This window comes from Furipterus horrens, unplaced genomic scaffold (assembly GCF_987537825.1).
Source record: "Furipterus horrens unplaced genomic scaffold, mFurHor1.1.pri manual_scaffold_7, whole genome shotgun sequence".
Taxonomy (NCBI): Eukaryota; Metazoa; Chordata; class Mammalia; order Chiroptera; family Furipteridae; genus Furipterus; species Furipterus horrens.
The window spans coordinates 74,917,393-74,929,726 of NW_028327177.1; the positions used below are offsets into that span (position 1 = coordinate 74,917,393).

Genomic DNA, 12,334 nt, shown 5'->3' on the forward strand with positions numbered 1-12,334 from the left:
GCTTTGTGTTCGTCTGAAAACTATAACACTGGCTGTTGAAGTAGCATGTTCAAAAATATTTAATTCATTTCAAAATGTCATACAAATTACAGTGGTTTCTATGTACCCCTAAAGCTTTAGTCATTTAGCTCCAATACATTACTAAAGTAATATATTAATTCTTCCGGTACAGTGGTGTTCCATATCACTGACATTTGCATATTCTAGAATAATTTAGAAAGAATGTGTAATATTCACAATATTCAGAAAAACAAGCCAAAGTTTAAGGAACCTGCCAGGTTCTTCTGAGATTTTCTCATGTCAGCTTTATGAGCATTCATTCTACAAAATAGTAAGCAATGTTTGAACAGTTGCCAAGATAAAGCACATTTTCTCTAAATAATGAAGTCTGTTTCCCAGGCACCTCAGAAGTAGACAAAACATTTTTAGTTTGAACAGATCTCTTGGAATGTGTTCAACCTGGTATTTACACAGACTTAAGATTTTCAGGGTTTCACAAGGGCCAGATTATATTTGATTTATTCAGAAGAGAAAGACTATCTTCTGAAAGAGTGAACTCAATTATTACCAACAGAAAAAGTATCCACTGTATTTACTCACCTCTTAGAGAAACAGAAAAATAATTTCCCCCATTAGAACGTGTGTGTGTGTGTGTGTGACTTAAAAGTTCCATTGTACACAAACAATAAAATCTGGAAATAAGCACAAAACCCTAAAACACACATCTTAAAATGTTGAAACTATGACCAAAATATGAAACTGCTAGAGCTGTCAGAAAGAGACAAGACAAAAAGCTTTCTTGTGTATGTATAAACTAAATAATCTCCAAAAGGTTTTCAAAATTATGATTACTTTCCAGTTTAAAAACTTTAATTCTAAATTAAAAAAAAAAAAATCTATACACAAACCACTGATTTGACTAAACAAAAAAGTCAGCGGTAAGCAGGACCCAAGGAGCTGACAGTCACATTTCTTACATGTACAACTCTTTCAGGATTTATCCCACAAAATACTTTATTTTACAACCTGCTTCTCTTGTAAAACTAAAGGTCCACTTTATTACATAAAAGTTTTATACAGTGTAAAACCAGAACTGTATGTAAAATACTGTTATCTAAATGTCTCTGAACAGTTAGTCTTGTTCCATTGGTTCTTCTATGACTTCTGTGGCTTTGTCATCATTTTCCATGGACAATTCTGAGAGAATCTCTTCAGTTTTACTGGAATTGAATCCTACTGTTTCATGGCAATCAGAACCACTACTTTCAGGGCCTGTATTTTCACTGCCTTCAGAATGTAAATCTTTCTCTTCTTGAGTCAGATCAGATTCCTCCATTTGATTATTTTCCTCAGAAGTCTCTTCATTCACAGTTAAGGCATCATCAGATTCTTTTTCTTGATTTTTTCTTTCTGGGATCATTTCTCTTGATGTCATAAAAGACTCTAAAAATAAGCAAATGTTGTTGTAGTTAAATTTTATTTTCAAAATACCTCCAACAGTTAAGTTTCATGAACTGTGATATTCTATAGTTCAAATCACATCCCCTGAAACTCAGCAGCAACTACATAAACGTGGGAGAAAAGCCCAACATCACCATTATAAGAAATTCCATTATGTTACATTCTTTCACGCAAAAATGAAGTACAAGAATTTGAGGATCTCTTTACTCCACCCTTTTACAGATGGTCTCTAAATACCTTCTTCTTCCTCTTCATCTTCTTCATCCTCTTCAGTACAGTGTTGCCTGGTACAACTACTATTTTTGTCTTTATCCTGAGATGAAGATGATGCTTCTGCTTCTTCTCCCATAACTGAAGAAATTTCACTGGAAGATGTCTGACTGGCTGTCTCTCTGACTTCACTTTCTTTGTCAAACCGAAGTCTTTTTACCTCATGCCCGTCAGCTTCCACAGCATCTTCATCTGGATGTTTATTTTTTATAGGGCTCACTGAGGAACCTTCTGATCCAGATGTTGGAGAGTCACTGTAAATATTTTTTTAAAGTATCATTAGTTAAGTTTATTATCTTCATCTTCATTCTTATTTTTTAAGGTCTAATAATTTTTTAAATCTTATTTCAGAGTCAAAGCTAAATTACACCATCTGGGCCAAAAAAACATGAGAGAAAAATTTCAAGGGAACGTAAACTGCTGTCTTACTATAAATAAAACTATAAGTCTTCCACATGGAAATACTCTTTATATTCTCTCACTCATTTAGTCTTCTTTCCCTTAATGATTAAACCAAAATTGGTGATTTAATATAAGGAAAAGTACTACAACATAAAGTTTGATCATTTGTTTTTAATTTCTCAAATTCATCCTGGTAGGTGAAGTTTCCATTTATTCTTTTTTTACTAATATAAGAAAATAAATGTTTAAAAATAAAAACTTACCATCGAAATTAAAACTTACAACAAAAATTAAAATAATAAAAGGCAAAAATCTTACCCTTAATGCATTTATAATTTTCCCAGTCTTATTTTTTTTACTCTACTTTGGTTACTTTGGAGCCGTAACATTATATATTGCATGCAATAGAGGAAAACCATGCAGAATCACCCCCCAAAAACCTGGAATTTATTTCCCACTAGGAACTAGGCAACAAGGTAAATGACCTTTCTGTTCAATTTGCCATTTGGTTAAATGAACTCCTATAACTAAAACTCCAAGTCTTCCATATGGAAATACTCTTTACATTCTCTCACTCATTTAGTCTTCTTTCCCTTAATGTGATGCAGAATATTTGAGGTGAAATATAAAAATGTTTCCTTTCATGATCTATAATAAGAAGGTATTCACAAAATCTCAACTCATTTACAAATATCTTTTCCAGTGATTTTCAAAAAACAAGACATACACATTATGACCATTTTAAGACCATATTTTAAAGAGGACCTTCCCAAATTATCAGTTTTATGCCTTTTCTAATGCCCATCTTCAGCATGTACTAAATAGCCCCTCTAACCACATTAAAACCTGTTTTATCCCTCAAAACAACAGTAAATTGTAAATAGTAAATAATGAGTGCAGAAAACCAGCAATAAACGTTAACATTTTATAAAAATCTACTTGTTTTTATATATAAATCACAAACAAACCTGTGATTTTTGTCCTCATTTTGCTGTAAGTTTGACTCTTTGCCATTTGTGCCCTCAGGCAAACCATTTGTTGTCATGGGGAGTGACAAAACCCCCTTTGGTCGATTAAGTGGCCTGGGTGTCCCCCCAGGACCATTTACATTAGACCTGTGGTAAGATAAATGAACATCATTTTCCTATTTTGCTAAAAGCCAAACATTTTCAAGGTAACTCTGACTTTCATAGCCATAGGTTACCAAATTAACTGATTCTGTTTAATATATTCTATACCCTCCATAAAACGTCCAATTTTTTAAAAAGTATATTGAGCCTGCTACTCAAAATTAGGAAAAGGTAAACTATTTGAATATTAAAAATCAAATCTTACCTTTCAGTATAACTTGGTGAATTTCCAGGAAACATAACACCATTCATTCGATTTAAACTATTAGAATTGTTTTTTCTATGAGAAAAAAAAAAATACACTGTTATGGATAGTTTAGTGTTTTAGTTTGGACAAGAATCAAGGGTCTACAACATCTTTTGTAGGGTCTGTCACAGAACCAAATAATAAAACCTCTGCAAGAAATAACAATTATGGGATTCTCTTACCTTAATTAACAACGTGGGTATATTCTTGAAAAAATTCTAAAAAGAAATTCAGTTTCTGTCTATGAAATGAGATATTTTGAAACTTAAACCTGAACTGTTTAATGAATATTTCCCATTAGGAACTTGTCAACAAGTTATATGACCTTTCTGTTCAATTCTCAAGTTAAGTGTCCTCCTATAAATAAAACTACAAGTCTTCCATATGGAAATTCTCTTTATTTTTTTTTAATGTTTTTTATTGATTATATTGTTACAACAGTTCCAATTTTCTCCCCTTTGCTCCCCTCCACCCAACATCTCCCTCCCCCAGCAATCCCCCCCCAAGTCCATACCCCTGGTTCGTAAAAAATAACTATCCTCCCCCTCTCAAATATTAGGACCCTTTGTAATCTTGTAAAGGACAATGGACGAAGGTCTCAAGCTCCCCTAGCTGCTTCAAGCTGGACATGGTCATCGTCCTACCTACCCTTGGGTCCAGAAAACCCTAATAAGAGTGGGGGTGTGGAGGGGAGGGTGGCCTTCCCACATGGGGAAATTCTCTTTAAATCCTCTCATTGATTCAGTTCTGTTCCTCAACAGGAGGCAAAATCCTCCTTACAATCCCCCTTACCTCCCACCCTGCAACCCAAGAGACGTTTGGCAAAGTCTGAAAACATATCAAGGGGTTGGGGGTGGGCCAGAAGGAAAGGGGACACTACTCAAGAGCTAGGGGGTAGAGGCCAAGGACATTCTTTAGCCTCTTGTAATGTCCAGGATATCTACTCATTAACAAAATGTTAATGGTGAGAAGGACTGTGCCCTTAACTGACACTTTAATTTGCTATATAAATCTTGAGAACTGAAAATACATATTTTTCCATCATGAAAAGGAATGTCAACAAGTAGCTATCAGCTATTCCTAAAGATGCCCTGGAAAGGTATCTAGAATAAGATCCCAGGGCCAAGTGCCAAGACAATACATAAATCTAACATTGTGACAATTACAGTAAATCATGAATCTCTTTAATTCAAACACCTTTATAGGAAAAACACACAGGTAATGTTTGTGGTAATATTCTTCGTTGGAAACTGGGTGGTAAACTCACAAGTATTTATAAATGTTATCCTGCTTAATTACATATAACATAAATGCAACCTATTTTAAGATGAAGATATTACAAATATTATAATAGATTATATACTAGATATAGAAAGATCTCTGTACTTACTCTGAAGAAGGATACACACAGCTAACAACCATCACATTCTGCAAACAAAAATTAGTAATTTAATATGAGGAAAAAAGTACTACAACATAAAAGTTTAATCATTTGTTTTTAATTTCTCAAATTTATCCTGGAAGGTTAAGTTTCCACTTACTCTGATTTTACTAATAAAAGAAAATAACTTTAAAAATAAAAACTTACAAAAATTAAAACAATAAAAGACCAAAATCTTATCCTACTAATATATTTATAATTTTGGCAGTCTTACTTTTTTTACTCTACTTTGGTTACTGCCATAACATTATACCTTGCATGAAAGAGTAAAATTGTGCTCTACTTATTTTACTTAGAATCACACCAAGATACTTAGATATTAAAGCTTTTAGGCTAAGTATGATCAATTTCCTTATAAAGCAGTACCAATCAAAGCCTGAGGAGTAGTATCATACAAGGGGAAACTCAAAACAACCCTGGAACTTATTTACTAAAATGTGTATATTTATTGTTACATGTTTAAACTTCAGTCACCTTCAAAGTATTCTCCATGTGATGCAATACACCTATGGAGACATCTTTTCCACTGCTCAAAAGAGTTTTTGAACTGCTGATTTTGATGCCTTTTAAGTGCTTTTGCCGTTTTGTTTCAATTCTTCCACATTGGCAAAACGTTTCCCTTTGAGAACATTTTTCATCCAGGGGAACACAAACAAAAATCCGCGTGGGGTGAGATCAGGTCAACAGGAAGGGTGGGACCTGGGTGGATGGGTGGGGGTGGATCATGCTGTTTTTGGTCAAAAATTGCTCAACATTCAGCCTGGTGTTGGCAGGTGCACTCATAAATCACCCATTGCGCCCTGGCTGGTGTGGCTCAGTAGATTGAGCACCGGCCTGTGAACCGATAGGTGGCCAGTTCAATTCCCAGTCAGGGCACATGCCTGGGTTGTGGGCCAGGGTCCCCTGTGAGGGGTTGTAGATAACTGATTGATGTTTCCCTTCCTCTCTTTCTCCCTCCCTTCCCCTCTCAAAGTAAATAAAATCTTTTTAAAAAATGCAGATGAGCTCATAACACTAAAATCAATTAATTCATTCATTCTAAAAAACCACCCTTCATGAAATGGGCCAACACATTGAAAGAGGTTAAAAAAAAAAAAAAATTTCACTGAAGCCAAACTCAGCCTCTCACAACAATGCCAAATGATACACTGATACAGATGGCTTCCTAGAATACTCACCTAGCGGGGGAAGCCTGTACTACAAAGGGTCCACCCTACAGAAGATAATTCCAGTTTTGGGGGTCTTGCCACGAATACCCGAAGAAAAGAAACTCAAAATATTAATCCAGTAAGACCCTACAATATATTGTAACTCACTAAATAATAGTTTTAGATTCTTTCTCCCAGAGTATTAAATAAGCTGAGTTTGAACACTGGACTATGTTTTAGAATTAATCACCAAGTGAGGGAATTAGCCACCCACTGGTCCAATATTGGTTCCCAGGATTCCCTCCTCTTCTGCATTCTATACAAGTCAACTTCCTTAAACACCTTGATATCGTTGTTCATCACGCTGTCTCCTCTGTCCAAAATGCCCTTCCCTTATTACTAAAATCCCCTCAACTCACAGAAAACCTAGTTCTTCATTCTTAAATCTGACCTTTATCTTTCTCAGTATCTAATTTAAATGCTTTATATCAATGATTTTCCAGCATTGTATACTTTTGAATTCTAGAACTGAAATAAAGTCCATGGATTAACAAGTTTGCAGAACTCTACTGAAGTTAAAATATCAACTATAGAACTCTGCAGATCATTTAGGATGTTGATGTATACTATGTATATCCAAGAGATAATAATAAGCTGCTTCCCCAAACTTAATTGATCACAAACCCTCCTCGGCCCCTCTATTAAATCTCTCTGAAACTTTGACCACGATTCAGAAAACAATTTGGGAAAATACTTCAGGTAGGTTGAGAAACTTATTTCAAGAAAAGGTGCCTATAACAGCTTTTACTCAATGTGTTGTTCTGAAATCTATTATGCTACATTTTAATATAATTCCAATAACAAAATAAATACCTTCTCTACTCCTCTGAGAAATTTGTCTGTTCCTGTATAATTTCTCCTTGGATCTGTTAGCAATTCACATAGTCGCTGAATAGTAAAAGGGATACTGCAAAAAAATATAATTTTATAGTTTGAGGTCATTAATTATTAGGAACATTATTATTTTCACTATTTAAAGCTTTAGTCAAGCATGTATTCAGCTACAAAAGAAAATGCTACAATAGGGAAATAAATGAATGAGTCACTTAAAAATAGGTAAGACAATAGGCACGCCTGTCTTTTTATTTAAAGAGAAACTAAATTTCCCTTCCTTGCCATAAAAAGCAATGCAGAACACCCAAAACCAACTGAAAGCTTAAAAACTGACTAAGAAAATATTTGAACTTTATGAACTCTGATAATTCAATTTTAGGTTTACAAGAAGACACAAATAAGTTAGAAATTATTTTAATACAGAAACTTTTCCTCATGCATTCTTTGCATACAAAAATTTCTTTAAAGTGTTCAAATAAAACTACAGATGTGTTGTTTCAGACAGAATAAAACAAATTATTCCAGTGAAAAAGTACTATAAATATAGTTTGCTTTATAACTGTGTATATGTTTCATCAAACTTAAAGTAGATACAAAAATATTTTGATTAATGACTTATAAATGTTAAGCTTCCTAAATAACCTCGACCATAACAGAATTTTCACTTGATTAAAAAAATTGCAAAACTGACATTAAGTTGGAACTAAAATCATTTTATAAATAGTTCTGATCTCACTTATTATTATTCCTGAGAATTACAATCTTAACAGCAAATATGAGCATCAGGTAAGACAGATGCAGCTAAGAAGTATAAAATAAACTTCAGACTTTAATATTTGTCATACAAATCTATTTATTCTTCTTATAAGGAAAACTACAAAGCCTCACATTAATAGTTAACATTCAAACAGTTTATTGTTTGTAGGCAATTTGACACAATACTCTCCCTTCACCCCAGGGTAAAGCAGCTAGTGAGCAATACTGACAGGATTCAAATCCACTTTCTTTAACTTCAAATCCCATGTCCTACTTTCCTCTATACCACACATACAGCACTTAAAATTGTTAAGTTTATTCTGATTGGACAAAGTAAATTGAATTCTCATATTCTTAGTACCAATACTATTCTTATATTTAAATTTTGTTATAACAAATTTTGAAAATTTATAAAGTAAATGTTATTCATATGAAAACTTAAAACATTTTAGTTATCTGAGGTGGTAACAATCTAATGAACAAAATAAACTGATAAAACAGAAACACAGGCATGGAACCAACTGGTTAACTGTCAGAGCAGAGGAGGGGGACTGGATGAAAGAAGGTGAAGAGATTAGCCAAGAACATATATTATATATGCATGACCCACAGATACAGAAATAGTGTGGTAATGGCCAGAGGGAAAGAGGGGGGCAGGGGCCAGGCGGGCAGTTGGGGGAAGAATGGGGACATCTGTAATAGTGTTAATAAAAATAAAATTTAATATTCTTTTCCTTGATTTTGAAAACCTATTCAGTGTGAAGTACACGCTCGAACCAAGAATCTTTAAAATGGAAAAAAGCAGCACAAAATACACCAATAACATTACTAGTAATAAATCAGTAAGCTTACACATGTTTTGTTCATTCTTATAAAAACAACATATAATTGGAAACCAATAGCTAATGCACAAAACAACTAAACTCCATTTTAAAAACATAAACATTTTCCCAACCTCCAGTACAGATATAACATGAGTTTCCAAACTGTCTGTCTTTAGCTCGTAATTGTAAGCTTCTAAAGGGCAGGATCTCTTCATATATATTATGGTCAATATGTAATTTATTTATATACATACATTAACAAGTACATGATTACAGAGTAGTTGTATGCCTGAACCTTAGCCCCTCTTATATATCACTACTCTTCAAACCTTAAACACACACACACACACACCACCTATGTTATTTCCTCATTAAATATCTCGCAGTGATATTGTAATCAAGTTTCTATATTATTCAAAAATAAAATAGCACCCAGTGTTAAGAATTTTTAAATACTTAACTGATAAATACTTATAAACAATGTCTAGTTATGTTTTTTCCTCCAACCAAATTTCTTTCACACACCAAAAGCTACTAATTTCTCTTAATTTAAAATCAGCTTTTTAAAAATGATTATCTTTAGACTTCCTGTTTAACAATGTTTACACTAAGTGTTTGGCTAATTTTCTTCAGGAAGGTAGGTAAAACTGCAGTCAATTATGAACAATTTGTTTTGGTGAATATTACTACTTTCAGGGGGAAAATTACATTATGTTTGCATAGCAATGTCAACAATAATAATCTATGATAAAATAGGTTTACATTCTTAATTACTTTCAAAATCTTTTTAAGTCTATTTACCAAATGCCCAAGTCTATTTTACCAAATGGCACTAAAATGTCATATAACACTTTCCCTTCCTCACTTGAACAGACTAAAATATCCAGTATCCACTGGAAATTTCAACACAATTTTGACAACTGCATTAAAAGGTCTCTTTACATAATTATTACTTTCAGATAAATATAAGGACCCACTTACTATAAGCTAGAAAAACTTACTATCTGTGTTCCCTTCAGCAGCACTCTTTGGCAGCACATATATACTAAAACTGAACGATACAGAGAAAATTAGCATGGTCCCTGTGCAAGGATGACAGAAAAACCTTACTATCTGAGCAGACAGACATGTAAATAATTACAATAATAAATGGTAATAATAGTATGTACAAACTGCGATGAGGCTAGAAAGGTTTGGTTTCTGTTACTCTTCCATTGGACGCTGCATACAAAATAGTTCATTCTATCTCCCAAAAAGGTTTTCCCATAAAATTCACTAGCTAAATTAAGACACATGTCCTAAGAAGAAAAAAGAACAAAAAAGGATGCTACTCACTCTCAATGAAAACTATGAACCAGAATTCCTAAATTTGGGGTAATGGGGGGATGGATGTTTATTGGGAAAAGTATACTGTAAAATAAATAATTAGTAGAAAAATATTCTAGGTTATTTTAAATAAAATGCATTCAATTTACTCTGCAATATATTATTACCTCTTTTGCCCACATTGTAAGATTAAAAACTGAGAGTATTTAAGGAACTGAAAATAAAAAAAAAAATTTTAAAGGACATGACTAGCCAGTATTTTAAATTAAAAAAAAAAGGGGGGGACTTCCGGCCAAGATGGAGGCTTAGACGGACACGCTAGGTCTCCCTCTACAACTAGAGAGGAATACAACTACTTCAAAACAAAGGATAACTAGAAATTCCAGAAAATAAAACTACACGGAAGTCCAACATATGAAGTTATAAACCAGCGGTGCCATTTGGGCAGGTAAGAGTTAAAGAGGGCAGTGCTGTTTTCGGTCGCACCCGGAGCAGCGGGCGGCGAGGAATCCCAGCTGCAGTCAAGCCCCAGGCGGTGCGCGATCGCCTTGAACAGTGAGGCCCAGGGGGGCGGGAGGACGGATCCCGGTCTCCTAGCTGAATAATTGTGTGAATCCATCTTGGACCCCCACCCCCAAAGAAAGCACCACAGGGCTGCGAAATAGGTCGCGGACAGGCAGGCGCCGGTCGCTGATTTATGACGCGTACACAGGCACTGCCCCGGACAGCCGGCCCAAGAAAACAAAACGCATCTGTCAAAATGAGGCAGACAACTATAGAAATCCCGGTGGCACAGCTCACCAGACAACAGATGGAGAACCTGACAGATGAACAGATAAGAAACCTGTCAGAGGCTCAGTTCTGGGCCATTGTTAGCAGGTGGCTTACAGAATTCACAAAAGAGCAGGAAAAAGATAAGAAAGAAGCGAAAAACTTTCATAACGAAAGGAACAAAACCGCATACGAAAAAAAAAATCCAGAGTTCATTTCAACAAACTGGAATATGGAGAAGGAACAAGCAGTCAACCAATGCAGCGAGAGGAAATGGGAAGCAACAATGAGAGGATCAGAAACCTCTGGGACAGCTATAAAAGGCCCAACATAAGAATCATTGGTTTGCCAGAGAATGAGGAAGATGAACTAGAACTTGAAAAATTGAGTGAAAATATAATAAAGGAGAACTTCCCAGACTTGGGGAAGGGAATAGACTTGCAGGTCCAGGAAGCAAGGAGAGTTCCCAAGAGACTGGACCCAGGGAGAACCACTCCAAGACACATTATAATCAAAATGTCAAAAATTAAAGATAAAGAGAGAATCTTAAAAGCAGCAAGAGAGAAGAAAAGAATTATGTACAAAGGGGTCCCAATTAGACTATCAGCAGACTTCTCAAGGGAAACCCTACAGGCAAGAAGAGACTGGCAAGAAATATTCAAAGTAATGAAAATCCAAAACCTACAACCACGAATACTCTATCCAGCGAAATTGTCATTCAGAATAGAAGGACAGAGAAAGTGTTTCCAGGACAAAATAAAACTGAAAGAGTTCATTAGATCCAAACCACTGTTATATGAGATGTTAAAGGGACTGGTTTAAAAAAACAGAAGCTAGGGAGATGAAACAAAGGCAAACTAAATAGGCAACGAGAGTGGAAAAGGAACTGTGGGTACGGGAAGCATACTGGGGGGAGGTCAACAGGGAGGGGGAATGGGGAAAGGGAGGGAGATGATATAGGAATTGGGGATCAAGGTAGGAGGGAATGGAATAGACGGAGAGAGGTTGGGAGGAACTGTATGCACAACTAATGGACATAATCTAAAAGGGGGGGACAACTGGAGGGAGGGGGGCCACCGGGTGGAGGGGAGCAGAGGGAAGGGAAATTGGCACAAATGTAATATTTTAATCAATAAAACACATTAAATCTGAAAAAAAAAAAAAAAAGGGGGGGGGTTGCCTACGAAATCCACACACACACACACACACACACACACGCACACACAATAAGGGATCCAAAAATAACAAGTCCTTTCAAGTGGCATTACTCATAAATGATACAGAAAACTGCAAACCAGTCCTCTTTTAATATATAAATTATAAGGAGATTATTATTTCATATCTACAGGTTACAATAATATACTGGCTAGCTGACTGGGATACCTTGCCCAAATTGCCAAGTCCTTGTATCAGGAGATCAGGGATTCTGAAAGTGCACTTCTCAACATGATGATCATGAGAATTAAGTATGACATAATGTACATAAGTCACTTAATAGTACCTAAAATACTTATGAAGTGTTCAATAAATCTGAGTTTCTATCATCAACCTGCATCCATCTACTACTGAATGGAGATTGTAGGAAGGCAAAAATGCTCCAAAAAACTACAGAATCAAAACCATACCTGTTTTAAAAAATATTCCTTTTTAATTCCAAGGAAAGC

At 35.0% G+C, this 12,334-nt stretch overlaps 1 protein-coding gene and 1 non-coding gene across 5 annotated transcripts in view; one reads left to right on the forward strand and one right to left on the reverse strand.

Annotated features, from left to right (window-relative positions):
- Window positions 1-645: 645 nt before the first annotated feature.
- PPP4R2 (protein phosphatase 4 regulatory subunit 2) overlaps window positions 646-12,334 on the reverse strand; it is an 86,964-nt gene continuing 75,275 nt past the window's right edge. For 3 of the 4 annotated variants that reach the window (XM_090283822.1, XM_090283821.1, XM_090283823.1), the window contains 6 exons: window positions 6,973-7,066; window positions 4,901-4,938; window positions 3,469-3,543; window positions 3,102-3,248; window positions 1,699-1,985; window positions 646-1,443 (listed from right to left, as the gene is read on the reverse strand). In XM_090283822.1, coding sequence (XP_090139948.1) covers window positions 1,133-1,443; window positions 1,699-1,985; window positions 3,102-3,248; window positions 3,469-3,543; window positions 4,901-4,938; window positions 6,973-7,066 — 952 coding nt within the window. In that variant the 3' untranslated portion in view covers window positions 646-1,132. The remainder of the gene's footprint in view (window positions 1,444-1,698; window positions 1,986-3,101; window positions 3,249-3,468; window positions 3,544-4,900; window positions 4,939-6,972; window positions 7,067-12,334) is intronic. The other variant, XM_090283824.1, reaches the window with a different exon arrangement.
- Window positions 9,595-9,700, forward strand: LOC150004653 (U6 spliceosomal RNA). The gene has a single exon (XR_016512503.1). It is a non-coding gene; the product is annotated as a U6 spliceosomal RNA (small nuclear RNA).